The sequence below is a fragment of the Phalacrocorax aristotelis genome, chromosome 1, assembly GCF_949628215.1.
Source record: "Phalacrocorax aristotelis chromosome 1, bGulAri2.1, whole genome shotgun sequence".
Classification (NCBI taxonomy): Eukaryota; Metazoa; Chordata; class Aves; order Suliformes; family Phalacrocoracidae; genus Phalacrocorax; species Phalacrocorax aristotelis.
In genome coordinates this window covers 200,010,798-200,033,557 of record NC_134276.1, presented here as the reverse complement: position 1 = coordinate 200,033,557, position 22,760 = coordinate 200,010,798, and the positions used below count along the sequence as shown (strand labels likewise).

At 36.3% G+C, this 22,760-nt stretch overlaps 1 protein-coding gene across 3 annotated transcripts in view; it reads left to right on the top strand.

Annotated features, from left to right (window-relative positions):
• TAFA5 (TAFA chemokine like family member 5) overlaps positions 1 to 22,760 on the top strand; it is a 427,968-nt gene that overhangs the window by 219,902 nt on the left and 185,306 nt on the right. For all 3 annotated transcript variants that reach the window (XR_012658628.1, XM_075081284.1, XM_075081285.1), the window contains exon 2: positions 15,195 to 15,344. Coding sequence is in view for 2 of the 3 variants with exons in the window: in XM_075081284.1 (XP_074937385.1) it covers positions 15,195 to 15,344 (150 nt within the window). In the remaining variant the exon portion in view is untranslated. The remainder of the gene's footprint in view (positions 1 to 15,194; positions 15,345 to 22,760) is intronic.

Genomic DNA, 22,760 nt, shown 5'->3' with positions numbered 1-22,760 from the left:
TGAATGCACATTTGTTAAATAAAAGACAAAATGCAGAGTGTGGTTTGAGTTGTACATCTTCAGCATGTGCACAGAAGAATTCATTAAAAAATGAAGCAACATTATTCTAGTGTGAATTATATGCTGCTCTGTAGGTTTCTATTTTTGGTCACCACAAGATGGCAAAAGCAATGAGCACACAAATGCAAGGACGAGTGAGTTTCATAATAATGCATTCTGCATTCACACTTTATGCACATCAAGAGAGAATCCAAGCACAGCAGGGGCGACAATCGCTCCCAACAGTCTTTTGAAATCAAAGTACTTCCTTGAGAATGTCTTCCCAGCACTAATTACACTCTTCTATTGTGGTTCTTATATTGTGCAAAGTAAAATGTTTACACTGTCACTGGATACAGCTCCATCACTGGAAAAATAGAAGGTGAAATCTAATCAGATTATTAAATAGATTTGTTTTCTTTTGTGTTTTGCTGGTTCTACTTCTTTGTGTTAGGGCTGAAATATCAAAATCTGTGTCCTTTGTCACCAAGGGACTTTGGCAAAGATGCTAATTTTTCACGAACTCCAAGGAAGTCTCTTCACTCAAGTGAGCTGTTACAATGTGGAAAGGATTGGTTGCCTAGATATCTTGAGGGTTTTCTCTTTTTTACTACTTTTTTTTTTTCCAGTTGCATACTGATCACACAGTAACTACTGTCAATGAACTTTTTTAATAAGAGGAAGGCAAAAAAACTTAACATATTTCTTATCACAGGCTATGATAGGATATGATATGCATCTGTGTGCGTTTGTGTGTATGGGCACGCATTTATGTGTATAAGATTGTATATACAATCTCAGTAATCCCTATGAAAGTCTCACTGCGTAGGAGAGGATGTAACATACCAGTTATGTAATCGTATTAAAAAAGAGGAGAAAAAGAGTTCTAACTTTATAACATTTGCCTTACTGTGCAGGGGTTTATGTGAAGGATTAAGCAACCAGTCCAGTCTTGAACTTTTATTCTTGATTTACTGCTAAAGTTGGTGAAGAGGATAATTGGTAGGAAGGATTGTCAGATGGAAGTGGAACAGGGAACCATTCAATATTCATTGTTGAGAATGGAGCCAAATTTCCCCTTCCTTGCAGTTCAAAGGCCTGGTTCTTCACCACTTTGTGTTCATATAGCCGTTTACAACTGGGCACACTGCATGGGAAATAGTATTGCTGACCTCAACAGGAAAATGTGAGTTAGTAGCAATATGTACATTTTTGTGCATAAGCTTTATATGACCTATGCATACGTGTCAACTTGATGCAATATGTGTACATCAAAACATCCTTTTACAATCTATATATTTCATCCGTAATTTACTCTTCTTTCCTAGTAGATGTCATCTATAATCCATCCATAAAGCATACATAAGCACACACATATATATGCATACGTGTATATATATACACAAGTACACATATATGTGTATATTTGCTATTTAGGCAATAATTTTACTTCTGTGTTCTAGCTGGATACTACTGCAGATTTCAGTTACGTCGTCCAACAATAGTCCATGATTTCTGAAATTTTTGAGTATGGAATGTACCCTAACAATTTTGAAGTGTATATATTTATTATTAATATATTATACATTATGCGTACAGATACTTTATATACACACTATTTCTGTAATACATATAGTTTTATATTCTTTTAAGGACTTTTGCATAGTCAGAAATAGATTATGTATACACTTTACCTTATTAAGGTCTTTGGACCTTTTGCTGAATTTGCTTTTCCTGCAGTGATCAGCTTTGTTTGATTGAAGATATCAGAATTCAGGTATTAAATGGAATGGTATTGGAATAAGCTTATCTCATATCAACAGAGCAGTTCTGTTATGGCAAATTGTTATTAATATATGATACAGGGAAGCAGCAGAAAAGAGAAACTGTTTACCTGAAATTGCTGGACTAGAAGTGGTGAACCAAATTCACGTATTTTAAAGACTAAAGCATCAAAGCCATAAGCAAGCAGCGATATATACGAGAGTATAGACACAGTGTGTCCTAGTGTATACGTGTAGTGTACACTAGTGTGTACTGGTACATTGAATCATTTAATCATAGAGTGATTTAGGCTGGAGACTCATCTAATCCCGACAAGACACAGAGACCATAGAGTTGTCATAGAGTGCATAGCTGAGAACGACGTGGCAAGAGTGTGCCTTTGGCTTTGCATCTTTCTCTGCTTCCTGATCCCAGAGCACCTCAGAGCTGCTGCCATGACTTGTGGTACATACAAAGTCATACAAAGTGAAAGGTTCTTAAAATAGAGCTTTCACTTGGATAAGAATTCATTTGACAAATGTCCTTGGTCAGAATCGCAGTTATTTAAGATGCAGCACAAATTTGCTGAAGGGCTGGTGCTGAAAGCATGGAGACTTTCTCATTATTCTGTTGAATTTGCTGTCTGTGAAGTTAGTGGTAAAACTTCCATTGATTTTACTGGGAGCAGGATTAGTCATAGTGCAAAGATTCAAGCTGTACAGAAGATGTACAACTGTTTTCACTTAAGACTAGTGAAGGATTTTAGGTTTTTAATTCATTATGTTTCAGCAGATTAGAAAAACTGAATTTTGATTAATACAACAATTCTCATGGCTTCAGCTCTGGGCTGCTGTGAGTTTGATGGTGGTGTGGTTTCACAGAAAATAGTGCTGTATCCTCCTGTTAACAACAGCAAAATGGTTAGCCAGTACAAAAGATATATGGCAACATCAGAAACTGAATCCTAGTCTTTTGATTGTCATTCCTGTTTTAAACCAAGATTGTGTAATTATTAACTAAAGCATTCCTTCCTTTTAATAATAACAACACAACCCCTGCTTTCTGTACGGAACCAGGGTCATGTTTCTCTTGCAGTGAGGTCAAGTCATGTTCTCTTCTTTCCTGCAAAATGACTCTCTCCCTCTGCTGTTACCCTCCTAGCACGAGACCAAAATACATGCATGTGTGCATCGACATATAGACACAAATAATGTGATGTGTACTTATAGGTGTGATTAATCATTCAGTTCACTACCCTTAGTTGCCTCTTAGGTAATACACACTTGTGCAGGCCTATTTTGTCTACAGATACCCTACCCAGTCTTTGGTCTGAATGATTGGATTTGTCTTAGTGTTGTAATGACTCTCCCTTTACCAGTGGCTGTATAAATTCAGATTACCTATACCTAATTAAAATAACTTTATTTGGTTTGAACCTAATACATTTTGGATTTAAAGCATTTAGACAAAAGGTTATATGGCCTTTCAGAAACCCTTTTTTAATGAAATATTTGTTGCCAGCTTTTCTGTTCTGATTCCTATCAGCTTATCCTCAGTTTTCATTCAAACTGTTATATTGCCAGTGGGAAAATTAAAATAAGAAGGGCAGGCTGTAAGTGGTCAACATGACTATGTATATCTCACATATGTACATGAATTGCTTGATATCATTCAAGTTTTATTATATCCGGTGAGTGCAAACATTCATTCAATAAATCTCTCCTTGCTGCTTCTTTACTCATCCCTGTGGGATCATTCTCCTGTCCATGAATTTTATACTTTCTCCTGCCTACGTACCATTACTGCAGAAACACTGTATCAGTATCACTGACCTAAACAACTCCAGTATTAACACCAAAACGAAGGCAGAAAATGTTAATGCTTCTCCATAATGTTAATGCTTCTCCTTCAGCATTTCCTCTGGATGAGGAGCAGCACTTAGTTACGCTCAGTGCTCTTTAACTTGACAGCTTTCATGTTGTCCTCTGTACCAGAGAACTTCTGGTCAGTGCTGCTTCAGTGTGACCCATGTAGCTGATCCAATCTCACGTCCTCTTGGTTTTCCTTCTTAAAGACTTAGCTGATGAATGATGGAATATAGTTTACGATGGTTTATGATACACTTAAGCCCCAGTCTGAAAGGATAATTTAGTGTCATCCACCAGACACAGTCAGAATGCTGAAATACTTAATACAGTCAATACTGTGGTGTTAAAGTTCTAGCAAGCAGGTAGAAGAGATTTCTTGTTGAGAACAAAATGAAAAGCATAGCCACTGCCAGACTTGGACCTGACTCTTTTTTTGCATATGTAATTCCCTTAGAAATCAGTGGGAATTCTCCTTACACAGGTAGTTTCTACTCTGAAATTTTTCTCTGGGTTAGACTAAAAATTGTATATTGTCAAGTAAAAATATTGCAATCATTGACTATGGTATCATAAAGAGGAGACTTACTGATTCACTCTGCGGTATTAGTATAATAGCTAATGTGAAGGATCTTGGCAAATTGCTTATATCTTATTTCAATATAAGAAGCAATACGTTCCAGATCATCTTCAACTTCAAGATGATATACTACAACACATCCTTCTGTGAAGTATATGTGCATGCCTGTATGTGAATGTGTTTATCTAAGCACATATTTTTGCATTTAGAAAACTGTTAACTATAGTCTATGTCTTAGGAAGCATATTTCAGGATGGTACACCATGAGTAACAGTAAAATTAGTTCATCAAATTGCTAAGTAAAGAAGTGACAGGCCTCATTTTTGTTTCTTTTTATTAAGGAACTTAATCTGAGGAGGTATTATTTATTAGGGAAATTGATAGCATAGTTTAACTTTTTATTAGCTAGTAAAACTGATAAGCAGTGCATAAAAAGATGGACCTTGTTTTAGAGGGAATAATAATAATAATAAAGGTTAAATTAAAGTTTTTTAAAAGGTTATCAGTGTAAAGACTTTTTAACATTGCCTTCTATGGTATGAACACATACCCTGAAGTTTCACTTCTGTCAATAGTTTTGTTTGTGTCTATTTTACAGCTGCTAAGTCTAGCACAGAATGGATTTTTACACTTAAAATGTCTCCAGCTTTTCAGTATCTAGAGATTAATTCTGTATCTGGTGTGAACATACGTGAAATGTATCTTCTTGGAGCGTAAGCCCCTCTATATGGTGTAGAGGTGAAATAACGGATGTTGTGAGTGTACAGTGATTGAACACTTAGTTGTGTAAACGGAAGACATTGTTCCTGATAAATGAGTCACAGGAAGAGGTATTGTGTATGTCTCTAATCTTGAACCCTTTACTGATTTGTAAAGGTGTGTGGGATGACTGTAGTCCTTGTTCACTGCACTTTTCTTTGGGCAGCCTTGGATATATGTGAGCAACCGAAAACTTCTTTTGCTGTTACCCTCATCTGAGTTGTGCAGAAGAGAATCTTATCCCATAAATGGTTATCTTCTTGGAAGACTAGAAATGAGGATATAAAAATCATGGATTTCATCCATGAAAACTTTTAGTTTCAGCATGCACCTGTTTCATAAGTCATTTTGAGCAAAACGGATAAAATTGGAAAGTGCAGCAATGAAGCTGGCCCAGATAGAAAATCACTCCTCCAAGTCTGTAGAACAGCTGAGAATAATAGCCAGCATACTCATGCTTCTCTGTCACACTTGCGTAAAGCACTGTTCCCAGACAAACCTTTAAAATGAAAGCCATCACTCAAATTCATCAGTTAAGGAGCCTGTCAAGTTCGCTTCCTCTGCTTGGTGCTGAAGTTTGGTATTAGTCTAAGAGAAAAAAAATATTTATTTAGCATGCTACCTCAGTATTTTTTAACTTTTAAGACAATGTAATTGTCTGAAAACCTGGTAATGTACCTGCAGTACTGGGGCTTGTGTGCTAAATCTAGCCATGCGCTCAGCACAGCGCCTAAATGAGGAACTTCATTGCTCCATGCAGTAAACATGGAGAGGCAGCTACTGCTAAGGAGTGTTACACTGTTCTTGTGTTCTCAGTAATGAAACTCTGAGAGCTAAGCAAGAAGAAACAGCAGATGCAGCAGATACATGCTATTCTGTTCTGGTTCTGATGATGTGCTTGATTTCAGAGTTTGTGCTAGCACCCAGATTAATTGAACCTATGCACCAAAAGCTTCCTTTACAGTCACAGAGAGAGGCACTTCAGGAGGTGCAAGTTCTGCCTGTTGAAGCTTTGGGCCTGAGGATCCTTTCTCTACCCCAGATTCTCAGCATCAAACCCTGATTTGGGTTTGTCCATAATACTTCTAATTAACATCATATATTATTCAGTGGGATTATTTCTTCTCAGGTGTAGTAAGACATTTAAAATCGTTGAAATTTGTTTCTTTCTTGGATATGGGTACCATGCTACTTCAGTGCCTCTGTTTTTCAATGCTTGCTTTTGCAGTGTTACTAAGAGAAGTTTATATTTCCCTGTGGTTATGTGCGAGGTGTTGTACCTATATGTTCTCAGTAAGTGCAGTGCTACAGAGTACAAAGTCTTGAGAGACTATATTTTGTATGGAAAATGTTTATGGACTCTTTCCATGAAAAAAAAAGGTGAAAAAAATGACACAATCTACTAGAATACTTTCTCTGTTTTCTAGTGATTTCATGGTAAACCTACCATCTAGATTACCACAAAACCAACTGCATCACAGTGCCATCACCAGAAAGAAAATGGATTTTTATGTCATAAGCTTTGGCAAAAAGGGAAGAGTAGTGTTACAGGCAGTAGTCAAAATAAACAGGCTTATTTTAAAGAAATTATTTAGATCTGCTAAGAGTACCGTGGATAATCTAGTTTGATCACATTTGTTCTACAAAAGTGACAGAAAATTTCCATCATTTGAATTTTTTATTCCTTCATAGGTATGAGTTAGCATATGGCATGTTAACAAGGCTAGATATTGTTAGGTAGCGGTTGTTTTCAGCTGCATACTTCGGCCTCCAGGTTTTCAAACCTGCCACAGGCATGAAGTAATGATGCAGTTCTTGTTGCATAGGATAGAACTTACTTCCTGGTGGGTGGTAATTAGAAGTTTGGGGTTATTATTCCTACAGTTTAAGGACTAAGACAGATTGACATGTTCTAACAAAACAAAATTTCAGCATATTGATTCTCCTTTCTCACGTGACCCCTACTGGACTTAATTTTACCCCAGATCTGCTGTTGAACCCAGGATCTTGCAGTGCAGGTCTTGATACCAGTAGGAAGGGCACTTGTATGATGACTTTTTAAAGTCTGTGTTACATATGTAAATAGTTTTCAGTCATTCTAGAACAGCAAATAGTTTGATTGTAAAAAGGAGAAGCAGAGAAGTTAAAAGCACTGTTTACCTGTGCTGCTACATTATATCTTCTGAAATATGGCTTTATCTGCATGTTTCTTCAAACTGATTTCATGCTCCCTGCAGTGACATATTTTGCTAACACAACAGACTTGTTCCTTCCTGACATACAGCTTCTGGCTCCAACAAATGTCAGTAGCTTTTTAGACAAACCTGTGCTTTTTATTCCTGTCTTTCTCAAGAGAAATATCAGCATCCCTCCAATAACATTTTTCCCCCGGTGGCTATCCTGTTTTATAAACAGACTAGGTTTATTTTACATGTAGAGGTTGGTAAAGACATGGAAGGGTGGTTTTCTTCTTTTTTCTTTTTTTTAACAGTTTTATATATTTTTGGGAAAGTAATAGAGTGACAGCCACTTCCCAAATTCAGCAAATAAGCATAGCTTTGTTTAATCCTGAATTCATGCAGTTATTTCCTTTTTGTAACTAACAGAGGTATCCAGAAGCAATTAACTAACCTGCATTAAGAAGAGTGAACAGGAGGCCCTCAGACCTATAGGTCCTTCTTGGAGGAGCTCTGTGTAGCTGAGATTTGCAATTCACACTGACTTACACAGTGGCAGAATTTACTTAAAGAGAAAAGACTCAAACACCTTCTCATTTCTACTTACTTTTGGTAGCATCAGTTACAAGTTTTCCTTATTTGGAAGGTCTGTTTTTAGGTCACTATCCAAAAAGAGACATGGAAACTTGATACAAACCCCCAGAAATTACTATGCTAGGGGGAATATTTCTATAATATTCAAGAAAACAACATTGGTGGGATTCCTTTTGTAGATTTTTATGTAAATATGCATTAAAGACATTTCTCAAAGACAGAAGCTGTGATCTCTGTCACTGAAATGAGGGGTGCAAGGGTCACTGGCTCTTCTGGTGCTACAACTCGATGGGTTTCCAGTCTCCAGGCTGGAATCAGTGAAATCCTTCCCAGGGTACCAGGCAGGGCAGGGTCTGGCGGCCGGGGGGCACCAGGGCAGCCCCAGCACCAGGCACCAGTCACCCCCCTGGGCCAGCACAAGGCCAGGCAGGGCCGTGGGCCCATGGGTGGGCCTGACTGAGCAGGGCCCACGCCCGGGCAGGGCAGGGCTGTGGGGAGCTGGAGACCAGCCCTGCCGTGGCATTGCTGCGGGGGGAGCTGATACCCTGCGGGTCTGGAATGGGGCCCTGGGCCATGGGCAGTGTGTGCTGGGCAGGGACAGTGATGCCTATTGTAGCCTCATGGCCCTGACATAGACTTCTCTCTCAGTACTGTACTTCAGCCATGATTTTCTTTTTTCTTTCTTTTTTGTAAAATGCAGCATATAAATGTGTCAGTTTTGACCTGACACTGTAAAGGAATTTGAGACATGACACTACCGTGCCCTAAAACCATGGGATGAGTATGAATTACTTTTTAAAGTAGTGTATCACATAGCAAAATTTATTTAGAAGTAGGTTCATATATATAAATGACTTGCATTTTTAGGTAGTTGCATTTATTATACAGCCTTAGCTTGATTTTTCAAGCTTTTGGTCTGGTCTGGAATCCCCCTTTGTACCAATTATGTTTGAAAATTGCCTTCAGAAACTTAAAACTTCAAGTTTGTTGTTACTGAGCTTTGGTTTTACATTTGTTTGTGTTTCTGTTATGTTTTATTGGTAAGGTATAGGGGAAATGGTTCATCATTATACAACAACATATTAAGCAATTACGTAAAATAACAGTATCAGGTGCAATAAGTTAGGGCATTAGTCTTATCTGACAAAAAAAAGAAGTCTCAGAATGGGTCCTGAATGTATCTTGAATCTCCAGAGTCTTATTTTCTTTCCTGTACAACTATTTAGAAGAGTAGGATCTATCTTAATTAAAATTTACTGCTTATTCCAGAATGGAAGGGCTGAAAGCTATTTTCCTAACCTCCTAATGTCTGTGCCGTTTATGTGCTTGAGATGGCTAAGTGGTAGTCTGAAAATTGCAATAAGATTAGTCATTACTAAGGGGACATAATGCACTGTTTTGTTACAGTGGAACTCTGAAAATACTTAAACTGACTCTTAAAAGGCATTCATTGTATTTTTCTCATGTTGTTCATAAGTTTTACTTAACTAGGTTCCACAGTAAGTTTTCTTCATAAAATGAGCACTAAACCCTTATATTTGAGGACAAATTCTCTTCTTTTGCACCACTAAAATCCAGAATCACTCCTTTTAAGATTGGGAAGCTACAGAGGTCACATGGTAAGGCTGGCTCCAGCCAAATATATCTATGAACCTGTAATGAAGTAAATCTATGGGAAGTTTTGAAAAAATTTGGTCTGCTGCTTTTCAGTTTACTGGGCACCTATGGGTTACACCAGTAAATTGGGATTATCCAAATTAGTCACGTTTTGTTTCAGACAGTGACATTGTCCTGTCTTCTTCTACTGACAGCAAAATCATACCCTCAAGAAAAACTGGTAAAGACTATTTTAAACACGTCGTCTAACTGTTCTAGCATGAAGAATTGCTTTGAGTAGTCTGTTACTTAAACAGCCACAATGTTTGTTTCAATAGAAGGATACAAGGTCCTAAAGGATGCACAATGCATCTTGGAAACAAATGGTTTCAATGTCGGTGACTTTAGCAACAGAAAAGGGAAATAGTGTGTTTCCAAGAATATATTCTACTGAAAAATTGAAATGCCCTTGTACTGTATAAATTAAGATTGAAACAATGTTCTTATTTGATAGTTATTCTGAATTTGTGCTGATTCATTTGAACAGTTTTTTCCCCATACCGAGTTACAGAAGCTCAGCCAATTCTGGTCTGTTACTTTAGATTAAATATGTTTTTTCAGAAGCTTTGTTGGAGTTGGTCTTTTTTATTTTATACTAGTTGATTTCCACAAATTTTGCTATTGTAGATTAAAAGTGAGTGTGGTTCTTTGGGGCAAACCGATTCCTTGCCGTAATCTCTCTCATTCTGAACTAAAACTGGAAAGGAAAAAAAAAAAGGAAATAGGACTCTCTGAAATTGGACAATGTTCAGCTAAAGAGATCTTTCAGGACATTTTCTTTGAGGAAGGATATATAGCATAAAAAAAATTCAAATTCCACTTAAATATATGCCTTTTACTTTTGTAATTGAAATACTTTAAATATTTGTTATTCAAGTTAGTGTCAAACTGTAAATCATGAGCGACACTAAGTACTTAGGTTCCCCCTAATTTCAGTAAGGATTGTTGATATTCAGCTCTACTCAGGAGTTGGCATGGCTCTGTTGTCAGAAAGACTTCAATATTGTAATAGAAAACTGCTGAATATATTCCTATGATCTGATTTTGAAACAACTCCTGCATTGTGTTCACTGACAAAAGAGTATCTGCATCTAGCCAAGATTTTTAATAACATCTAAGTTTTTGCATTTTGAACTAAAAGAGCTTGTGTTGCTAGGCATCAGATTGGTGATGCATGGAAAAATTGTTCACTGAAAATATAATATAAGCCTGCATGTACAATTGAGAAGTAGATTTTCTGGATGAGCATGAAATCTAAAACCCTGGAAAGACCCATATATTCAAATCAAGTTTTATTTTCATTGTACCCTCAAATACCACAAGTTCATAATCTGATTTTATATCTTTAAATGAATTTGAGGGAAAGTCTTCGGCTTTTCAGCATGCATAAATTTAAAATTCATAGTATCTATAACTTGCTTGCTGTAATCAATGTGCATTAGCCAGATTTTATTTTCTACTAGAGAACAGAAATATTTTCCTCAACAAAAAAAAATTAAAATATTATCCCAGGTACCCTTCATGTAGTATTTAAATATTTACTATTTGAGGGTTTTACCTATGACAGACAATATAGATCTTTCAAAAGCTTTACTCTTTCAGCAATGGCATATAGTTGAGAGAGGGCCTTTAGTACACACATGTAAAAAATGCCATTTACTTTTCAACTTGTCAATAAAAAAACTCTCCTTCAAGAACGTAAGTACTAAAGAACTTTTAAAAATATATTAGTTTAACTGTGAGATATTTCCTGCACCATTTGCTAAATATATGTACCTAAACTCACTGATTCCTGCAGAATACCATGAAAGTCTCACAGAGAGCAGTTTCAGAACTGATCACAATGGGTCTTCATTCAGAAAAAAGCAAAATATGTGCTGACCACAGCAATTACTGTAAACAAGTCCATGGGTGCAAGCTAGAAGCCAAAAGCCTAATCCTGTTACATTTGGAATTTTAACGTTGTGGGGTTTTTTGGTTTTGGTTTAATCTAACTTACATTTTTAATTCAGAACCCTGTAGTTTTCCTTTTTCCTGAAAGAATTCCATATAGAAGCATGTGCTTGTGGTAGGAGAGAGAGGGACACATATCAGTTGGCAATTTAAGAATGCAGTACATCATCATAGAAGAGCATTAAAGAGCCTGAACCTTTTCTCTGTTTAGTAACCAGACAGTGGCAACACAAAGTCAAATATCTTCCAGTGAGGTCTTAATTACTAAAATAAACTTATAAATATTTATAAAATATAAAATATTTATATAAAAATAATATTAAAATAATAACAGCAACAAATACTCATTTACTTGGATGATGGTAACTCTGGAACAATCTTTACACTTTTAATAATAAAAAATACTAATAAAATATTTCTCTTTTTTTGCTTGGAAGAAAAACTTTCAGACAAGGCTAGAATGAATCAGAGGTCTCTTGCCACCCCCCCCCGCCCCCTCCCTCCCCCCGAATTGTTTCATTCACGTTCAAAGGTGGTGAATTGCTTTGTGTTACTGCAAGTACATAAATACGATCTACTGAAACTATGGTTTCTTTATGACTGTTCCGTAGGCCGTGGCTCTTAAACTCTCAGCTGGAAAAACTCCAGTGAAACTCCACCCGTTGCTGCCTTGAGATTTCTTCTCTTTGCTTAGGAGTGGAGGCTGTTCAGAGGCTCACAGTCGAATGGCCTTTTTTCATTATTGTATTTGAAAGAAGTCACTATGTCAGCTTCCCTGAAAATGAAAGGTATCCTAATCCTTGAAACTTGGAACTTACAAGAAGTATATTCCTTTTGTTCCATCATTTTGCACCTTACTTTTCTAGATTAAATTGTTAAAAAGCAAAAGTAGCATATATGTCATCTAAGTAAGGTACGCCTGTAGACTTGCCCTTTACTTAATCGTAGACAGAGAGGACATGCTTTACAACAGAATTACTCTCCCTCTGGAGATGGGCCTCCATAACCTTAACTAATACTTTTCATGCTTTACAGCCATCTAAAGCCAAGTAACTGTCGATGTACACTATGTTCCAGTGCTCAATATACCTGCAATCTTTGCAGCCCATAACACAATGACCAGGAGGTATTTATGCCATATATGTGGGAAAAGCTTTGGCTATCATTCAGGTATCCCAGTTTTTGAAGTTCATCAGAAAAATGAGGTCACTATGCCTGGAAGAAATTATCATCTCTAAACAAAATAAACAGCAGAAAACAGTCCTAAAAACAAATAATCCAGCTGGCCCAAAATGAACCTATGCAGAACAAAGTGGGACGGTCCAAAGCAGAAAAGATTATCTAAAGGCTTTCTTGTCAATAGTCACTGCTTGCATTCCCTGGAAAGTTTTTTGTTTTGACAAATTATCATGACATAAAGCCTCATTTTGCTTTTTCTCTGAGCGTAGTCCTTATTCACCTTCACTGTGCTGTAAAACTGGTTCCTGTCCTCTGAAATGGTTTTTTTTATAATGATGCATCTACATTATATGATTTACCTTATCTTTTAATGAAAGTAACAATAGTATATTAGAGATAGTGGAGGATATGGCAACCCATACTCTTAGGAACACTTACACATATCACATTTATGCTTCCACTTTTTCTTTGGTTTCCATTCAATTTCTATTCTCAATGCAGGACTATAATCATGATGTTCAAAGAAGCCTGAGGGGTCAAGATCTAAATACAATACACCTCTAATTATGTCTTTTTTACATGATCTGCTAAGACAGATGTATTCCTTGGGAGCAATACATCTCCTGCAACCCAGAATGAAATATATTAGCGATGGGGAGAAAAAGAATGTTTTTTTTTTTTGGTTCAGGATGTTTCAGTGTAGCTGGATTTCCCACGTCCCTGTCTGGAAAATCATGTGCCACTATATTTCTTACTAAACCTTTGTTTTCTAACCCAAGATTTTTTGAGAAAACAAAAGAAAAAAACCCAGCATATAATAGGTAAAAATCCTCTCATCAGTATGTTTATCCTAAGACGTTTTTTATCAACAAAGTGGGTGGAAAAGAGTAGAAACCCGGGATTGATGGTAGCTCACAAGTCTAGTTGCCGGCAGCCATTAAACACTATTGTGACAGTGTTCACTATTGTGAGTATATCTGTATTTATAAATGCCTAATGTGTATTACTTAAATATATTTTATATATTTGCATGAATTTGTAGAGTACCTTGTTCCGTATTCATCTTCGAGATCCTCAGTTTTACCGTGTTGTAATTCACTGCAGTGTAGAAGTCACAGCAACATACAATTTAGTTGCTTTAGCAGTGAACCAGTCACAATGCTTTTGACAGCCTACAATATTTTGCCATTCTGACAGTTTCAGTCAGAATACAGTATCCACACAATAGGAAGCATCATAAGCTGGTTCTGAGAAGAATATACTGGGTAAACTTGTATTCTGAATGGAAAAGTACAGTATACAGAAATATCATTACACTTTTTGACTTAAATGCCAATCATATATGTTTCAGGTTTTGTTGTGGGTTTTTTTTGTTTTTGTTTTGTTTTATTTTTAATTTTAATGTTAATATAAATTTAAAATTTCTCACTTTTGTCTCATTTTTCTTTTTCAGTATTTCCACAGCATAAAAATGATGTACCGTTAATATTATTTAAACTGCATAACCTTCTTACAGATACAATATTGTATTTTTTACAGTCTTATTTTTTGTGAAAACAAAATCTAGTAAGCTTGTGATTTGCAGAGATATTTTTGCACATGTTCATTTGAAGTTTTATAATTGATTGCCTAAAAAGACAAAATCCAATAGATATTATATTTACTACTGTACAATAGAATCCAGAAATTGTGTGTAATACAAAGTGATAACTAGGATTTTTTTCAGTCTTACTACACATTGAAATTCAATAATGTATCTTTCCTGCTTGTAAAAGTTAGGTTTTTGCTATACTAGTAGCCTACTATTGGGTGTACGAGAGGAAGTGCATCATTTTAAATGTATAACATTTACTTCAGAGTAATATTCTTCATAAAATAATTTTTTGCAACTTTTTGTTTTGCCTCTCATAGCATGGTCCAAATTCAGAATTAAGTGGTGTGGATTTCCTTAGTATTCAGGAAAAGCTACATATATTGGAGAAGTCAATAAAAAGAAAATAATGTTACTCAGTTAACAGGGCAGTGTCATTTTACTATCATTTTCAGAATGGTTACATAGTAAATTTAGTAAAAGAAAAAAGACCAGCTACTTCAAACACGAGTCAGGTAGAGAATGAGTTACCGTTCAGTTTAGATGAAGCAAGAGCCAAACTGACAACCCAGTCAAACATGGGCATACTTTGGAAGACTTTTTTCTTTCAAAAACAACGTGCAAAGCAGTTACGGCTTCATTATATTCATGGACACGTGGGGATGTTTTTTGTTTTCCATAGACTTCATCATTTCTTTTCTGAAAGTACATAAAGAGCACACCATTTAAATTTCATTGCTGTAAAAGCAGATTGTTCCTTTACTTAGCCAACATAAGTAAAAGTAGCCTTTGTGACCTCAGCTCTCTGGCTTTTATGGAACAATAATCATTTTCTGACAGAACCAGTTTGCAGGGTTTTCATATGTCCACCACAAAGAAAAATTGTATGTCATCTCAGTTTTATTATATCCATCAGCTGGCTGCCCATTTGTTGTGGAGTGTCTGCTGTGACATAGGGCCATGGCTCTATTCGGCTGTAATGGATTGCCTGTAGTGCACTCAGTGACTCTGGTACCTGTTGCTGGTTCTTTTTCCAGGTCAACTGGCTGCAGGTACATGTGAGATTGTTACTTTGGACAGAGATAGCAGTCAGCCCCGAAGGACTATAGCCCGACAAACAGCTCGCTGTGCATGTAAAAAAGGACAGATTGCCGGTACAACAAGAGCAAGGCCAGCCTGTGTTGATGGTAAGAAGCAAAGATCTATTCAATCAGTTTCTGCCAATACAACAGTGGTGTAAAATGGTAGTGTCTAATAAAAAACTAAAAGCTCTATAGAAGAAATATGCAGTTGAATGTTAAGGGCATGGTGCTGTTATATTTTGCATGTGGTGATAGGATCAGCAGTGAAATGGCATTCTTTTTTCCCCTACTTTTTATTCCTTATAACATTAAAAAAAACACTGCAAAAGAGCCTCAAAGGTTTTGCGCTGCTGGGAAGCTAATGTGACTGCTCCTGTGTGGTAGCTAACCTTGCTGAAGAAAATACTGATACTATAGTTGGAATATAGTATCTGAAAATACCTCACATGTCCAGCATTCGTTCTCTCCTTAAAGAGATGATTCTGTATGATTCACTGCAGATGCAGTGATAGCATGCAGCTGGAAAACTGCTGACATATGGGGAGGTATGAAAATATTTCACTCCGAAATAATTTTTTGAGACAAATGAACTTCTGTGTTACAGCTAAGTAAGACATTAACAATGGGACAATCTTCAATATAGGTCTGCCAGTGCAAGGCTATTAGCAAGCATTCATATTAAAAGTAAAATCGGAGACATATTGAAAATAGTTGATGCAAATGGTATGTTTTGATCTAGGCTCAGTTAAAAAAAAAGTAAAAAGAAGATGCTTATGTATAGAGCTATAATAAATTCCCAGATTGCCTTTGAATACTCACTGGTTTGAGTCCTCAAATAAAAATATTGCTAAGAACACCCTACTGTTGCCTCAGAATTTGGTCTTACCAGTGATTATCAAAGAAGAGAGCTCAACGGAGATTTTAGAGCTTACCCACAAAGCTAAATATAGAACATCATGCACATTCTATTTTTGTATTTCCTTTCACTGTTTTTGGTACTCTGGAAGACAGTTTTGTAGCCATCTCTTTCGTAATGTGATACTATATCCAGTAATTCTCCTCTCTTCTGTTTTATTGTAAGATCATAAGACTTAATTGCTTAAGAAAGGAATTATTTTATTGTGTCATTTATAGTTGTAACTTCAGCAAAAATAGTTGTTAGCTATTGAAAAATTCCACGTTTCCTATTTGAAAACAGCCAAGTTCTAAGGTAAAATAGGAGTTTTGCATCATCTGGTGAGAACTAAACACGATGCTTCCTCAGTCAGTTTTGGCCTTTGGGAGATTCATTTCCTGTAACTTGGGTATCCAAAGTTAGTTGGCTAACCTAGTAACTCCAGTTTTCTTTATACCCAATGGAGAGCAAAAGGCACCTTCTCAGAGTAATTTATCTCATCCTAAGTGCCTAAGATAAATCAGATGTAGCGCGCTTCGGTAATCGCTGTTTCTCTGCCTTGCCCTAAGACATCTGTGGTGATGAGACTTTAGATAGCTAGACTGTACGTTTCAGTAAGAAGACATGACTACACCTCATCCTCTAATAGCTATATTAGCTTAGTTTCAATGTAGGGAAGGTTTGAGGTCATTTATTAGTAAAAAATATTTTATTAATTTATTAATTAATTTATCTATTTCACGAAGAAGGGCTATTTCCAATTCTGCTTTTGCTATAAATGTGCTCAATCATCATTTTATGAAAAGAGAACTGGATGACAGGACCTATTGTTAGGTATTGTGCAATAAGAGAGGGTTCTTTATGCAATACTCCACATTTGAAAAATCATTGGGAAGTTCATAAATTGAAAAATACAGCTTCCCGCTAACTTACGTGTCCAAGTATTATTCATTTTTTAGAGCTTTTGTACATAGTTCTAATAAGATCTAATAACACAGTTCTTCACTAGTTTGTGAAATATTTATAGTTAGGAATTTGAGCCTTTTGTTAAGAATGGTAGCTGCAAGACATGTAGGACATGTTACTTTGCTTTCCTGGACACTGTTCGGGATGTTTTGTAATCAAAGCTCAAAAAGGTTAATGATACCTAGAACTGTATATCAAGTTCCCAAATTAAAAAGAAGGCACCAGCCAAATCTTTGATCTGTAGGTTTTATTAATGAATTAAGTTAAAAAAATACTTTTACATACCATAAGCACAATTATATAGGAAAGAATAAACAAGCACCTTATCTTGTCTCTGATTTTCTGCTTGCAAATAAAGCTGGCAGATAAATTGGCCACTGACTAAAAAGTATCTATCCATGAATCTACCAGGTTCATAAAGAACACACACTTAATTTTTCTGTACTGTTTGTATTCATTTCTAGAATAAAGTGTTTCGAACACAGCTACTAAATGATTTCTTCTGGACAGGACATGGAATCTACACAAAATTATGCCTGAGAAAAGCTAATTTTGGCTCTGATATTAAGTCACATTACTGCTGGTTTAGGAATGCAACAACCAAACTATTTTTTTTCCTTCGGTAAAGAAGGGTATTTGCACATATGGAAATCTTCTGTCTGGCAGACTTTCCATTCACTTTTTTCTTATAAATGCCATTTTTCAAACAAACAAATAAATCCATCTCTGAGCTTTCTTAAATAGGACATAGAGTGTGCTTTTGCAACTTTTCCTTATTTTTATTATAGTTGATGTTAAGAACGTAATTGCTATTCAGATTTCATTTCTGCTATTAAAAAGAAAAAAATCTCATTGGGCAGTGTTTTTTTACATGCCAGTTTGCTTTCCAAAGGTTTGGTTCTTTTAGTTTTATTCTTTATATAGTCTTGATTTTAATGAGACTATTTTTGAAGTGTAGGTAGCAAAATTAGACCTTAGAGCTTTAATAATTAATGCAAAGTGAAGGCAGGAGGCATAGTAAGCATGACCTGCTAACCTACTCCCAAGAAAACATTACCTAAAAATTGTGTTACAGCTTCTAGCAAGAGAGTGTTCTGAAGATTCAGTACCAAAGCTGGTAATTTTTACAACCTTAAAATGTGTCATGTTGTACCTGGCTGCCATTTGCTCATTGTTTAATGGAGAGAAGTGCCTTAGAATGTATTCAGTTATGCTGTATATTTCCTGGCGGTCTGAAATGCAAGTGTCAATTATTGCAGCAAAAAGAGCAAGTAATTTAAGGGCTCTTAAACCTCGCCAGCATAGTCTGAGATTGCACTTGTCAACGTAGCTCTCAGAGTAAGTCCTGAGTTGATTACTAGAATCCACTCTGATTTCCACTGCTACGTCAGTTAAGGTCTTTTCCTAAGAATTGAAAGGCAGTAGATGTCAGATAGATAAAACTGGAATTGTTAAAAATGAAAATGAAGTGTTTAGGGGTTGGTCTGAGCAGAGCATGAAGAACAGACATTTTCTTGAAATGTTTCCCTATGAGGGAGAGTGCTGATTTACTCTTTTTTTTTTTTTTTCTAGCAGTCTTTAAGTATGGCAGATTGCTAATGTAATCTGAAAAAAATGGCATCAATATTCACCCTGATTTCAAGCTTGGTTTAGTGTTGATTGCTTCATTCCTAGACCCACAGAGTCATAATGTATATTTGGTATGTTTGGTTGTGATGTAATTTTTATTCATGAATGTAGGTTTTGTGATATTATGACAGTACTTTTCCTGCAGATCTAGTTATATTATTATTATTTACAACTACCATTCTCTAGTCCCTTTTTTGAGATCATATTCCATAGCAATGACCTCAGTTGCATTACTTTGATAAGTATTATATCCAACATAGCATCTGGTTTATCACCGGAGTAATTTCCCTGCGTGTCAGTCAAGCCTCATCAGTTTGTTAAGCTGGACCCTGTGAGAGACTGGAAGATAGCAATTATGCTTTATTTTTGTCCAGTACCTTTGCTAATTTAAACTTGTTTTAAAGCAAATGGCAAAAAGTCTTCGATAACTGTGTGTGTACATGTGCACCCATGGTTTGCATTCTTTCACAAGAATTGTATCTATCTGAAAATAAAATTTGTTACACTGAAGCTTTTTGTAGAATACAAGTCTATTAACCTGAGAAGAGTGGGATGAACATTTAAATGTTCAATAGATTCCAAGAATTCTGTCCAATATATATTTGTAGCTCAAAAATAAACAGCAATTTTCTCCAGAAAATAGAAACAGCTGATGAGAGGAAAAGTGGTATGAGAGAAGTGGTTTAATTGCTTGAGAAAATTAGGATGGCAATCTTTAATTTGCTTACCTGAATTCTGTGATTAAAAGAGTCTCATGCTCTGGATTTGAGTCCTGGCTACTTTTATGTCCACAAAGTGCTATGAAAAATCCCAGGACATTGATCTTGATACCCAAAATTCCTAAATTTGGAATAGCTAGAGCTCAGGTGACTGAAGTCAAAGTGTTCAGACAATTTATGTTATGGATCAAAGTATTTATTCTTTTTTTACTTTTAGTAAAGTTTTTTTCTTTCGCTGGCATTGTAACAATATAATTTTCTATAGAATCTTAGTTGGTATAATTTGTTCATACATTATGATTAACATGCTTTTCAGTTGGCAGTGATTGATTTTGCTTAACACAGAAACTGAGGATCCACAAGGAAACCACATTACATTCAGTCAATAATTCCCTGCTCTTCTCATTATCTCTAGGAGTCTACAGGGAGGTGTAGGGGTCAGAACTGATCATTAATAGAATCCTCGGTCATGCACTTGAAACAAAACTGCCTAATACCTGGAGAGCTTCATCATTCTGAAGCATCTTATCCATCCTGGGGAAAGAAAAAGAAAAAAAAAAAAAAGATAACTATAATGATTTTCAGAAACGGGAATTTTAGCTTTTACATTTACAATATTTCATATGTTTGTTAATGTGCTACTTATATTATTTTATCCTGGTTTATTGCAGATAATTGCAAATATTTCCTCACTGTAAATATTATACTTTAAAATTTGTTTCATTTAAGGTATGTCAATTTAAAAGAAGCAAAACCAAAAGGCAAAGTGGGATGGATATGAAATTAAAAGGAGACTGAATAATACTACATAGACATTTTTCTGGATAAGAAGCGGTGTACTCTATAGTGTGGAGGAGTTAAGTCTAGGAGAAGAGTGGGACTATTTGGCTGGAACATCTCTTCTGTGAAGCAAGGCTGAAAAAGTTGGGGTTGTTCATCCTGGAGAAGGCTCCAGCAAGACCTTATTGTGACTTGTTGATATATAAAGGGGGCTTTTGAGAAAGACAGAGAAAAATTTTTTACCAAGGCCCATAGTGACAGGACAAGGGGCAATGGTTTTAAACTAAAAGAGGGTAGATTTGGATTGAACATAAAGAAATTTTTTACAATGAGGGTGGTGAGGCAGATTATTCCACGAACAATGGAGAAGTTGTGGATGCCCTGGAAGTGTCAAGTTCAGGTTGGACAGGGCTTTGAGCCACCTGATCTAGTGAAAGATGTTCCTGCCCATGGCAGGGCGCTTGGACTAGGTGATCTATAATGGTCCCTTCCAATCCAAACCATCCTATGATTTTATGATTCTGTTTGACCCTGGACAAATGGTATTAATTACCTTATGGTGGTAGCAAAACAATTGGCTATTCTGCCATGTACTTACGAAGTTAAACAGGTTAGAACAGGTATTTAGCTTGCCTTGCTATTCTTAACAGATTGGAAAGAGTGACAATTACTTTCAACTGGAGAATATTTTGTCTGTAATGAACATTTTGGGAAAATGATCCTAATAAAATTCTGCTGCTTCCCTGGGGCCTGAAAGGCAATATCACCCAGTTTCTGTTTTTCCTTTCTCTATTTGCATAGAGAGCCTGGGTATCAAAAAACACCATCAAAGCTAACATTTCAGTTGTGGAATCACAGAAGAGTTTAAAACTTTCTTACTTTTTTGAAGATTCAGTTACACTAAACAACTAAACTCATTGAGTGGCCAGTATGTACAGATGACCTTCTGTCTAGGAGATGTCTAGCGCCCCTGAGAAGTAGATTCCTAATTTGTAAGTATTTAATATTACTAGTGAGTGAGAGGCTACATGGAATAGTAAAGAAGTGTGTATGTGATGGTTTAATATTTGCCTGGGAATATTCTGACTGTGGTAATGAGTTTAATTTCCAAAGAATAAAGTAGTTTTGTTTATAATCAGGGCTTTTAAACAATCCTAGAACTTGTTAACTAATAGTCATGTTTAAAGCTGCATATGTTACTGGTAGGATATAATGCACTGCAATATTAGAATATCTTTCAAGGAAGAGAATAATATTTTGGTCATTGCTTATATACCCTTACTTTAAGTTTTAGTGTACCTTCTTGAGCCTTGGCAATCTCTTAGTGGTTTTTTGTTATGAAGTATCTGAAGTATTCTAAACACTGTGTATGCTCATTTATGAAATAACCATTGGGTACTTGTCTTATGCTGTACCTTAGAATATTTGCAGTTTCTCTTTACCACTACCTAGGAGTTTTAAAAGAAAAAAACAATGTACCCTTAACTATATTCCTTTGCTTAGGCAGTGGGGGAAGGATAGCAACTATGCATTTGCCAGCAACGTATGTCGAAAACTTAGTTTTAAACATGTCTTAAAGAGATAATAATTCCTTTCTCTCTTCCCTCACCCCAACTCCCATATATCCAGTCCCAATTGCACCTGTACCTACAGTTGCACCAAATCATGTACAATGCTTTATTTTGATTCAGCTGCCTCTAGACAACCCCATCAGAACTGTAGATTTTCCCAGTTACTGACAATGGAAGTAAAATCTTTTCTGTCACTCATGATCTTCCCCTTCCTATGGTTGGTACTGGAACATTATGACAATTTCCACCTTGTCTGTCACTTTTCATTTAGAAATGCACAGGAAGTTGAATTTCACTCCAGTTGCTTTGCTTCCTGCTCCAAACTGTTAAGGACAACATGGGACATTCCAAATCAAGTTGTGTAATAGTTCTTATCCAAATAATATCCCAACCTTGGTAAAATCTTATAAACGTGCTTTCATAAGTCAAGTCAAGCGTCAGGTCTTGTCAACTGTCAGTTAGAGACTGAAGTGTTGCTGGGGAAGAAATGCCCCTCTTCAACCCGCAACGCAGAAAGTGAGCAATGTAAAACAAATATATCAGTAGCTGCAGCATCAATGGCAACACTACAAGAAATACAGGGAGATAAATTAGGTTTCCCCTCCTGACTGAGAATCCACAACAGGAATAACCAAAGACGTGACAAAAAAGCAACCCACCAATGAAAAAAAAACCAAACACAAAACCCACAACTGCTTAGGAAGGTAACAAGCAGGTTGGTAACTACCCTAAAGCAGTATTTTCATCAAGAGCAAGAGTTAAGGGCTCCGCTGTGTTATGAAGTGTTTGGTACCTAAACTCAAATAGCTGGTGAAACACTGGGACAGGTTGCCCAGAGAGGTTGTGGAGGCCCCATCCCTAGAGATATTCGAGGTCAGGTTGGATGGGGCTCTGAGCAACCTGACCTAGTTGAAAATGTCCCTGCTTACTGCAGGGGGTTGGACTAGATGACCTCTAAGGT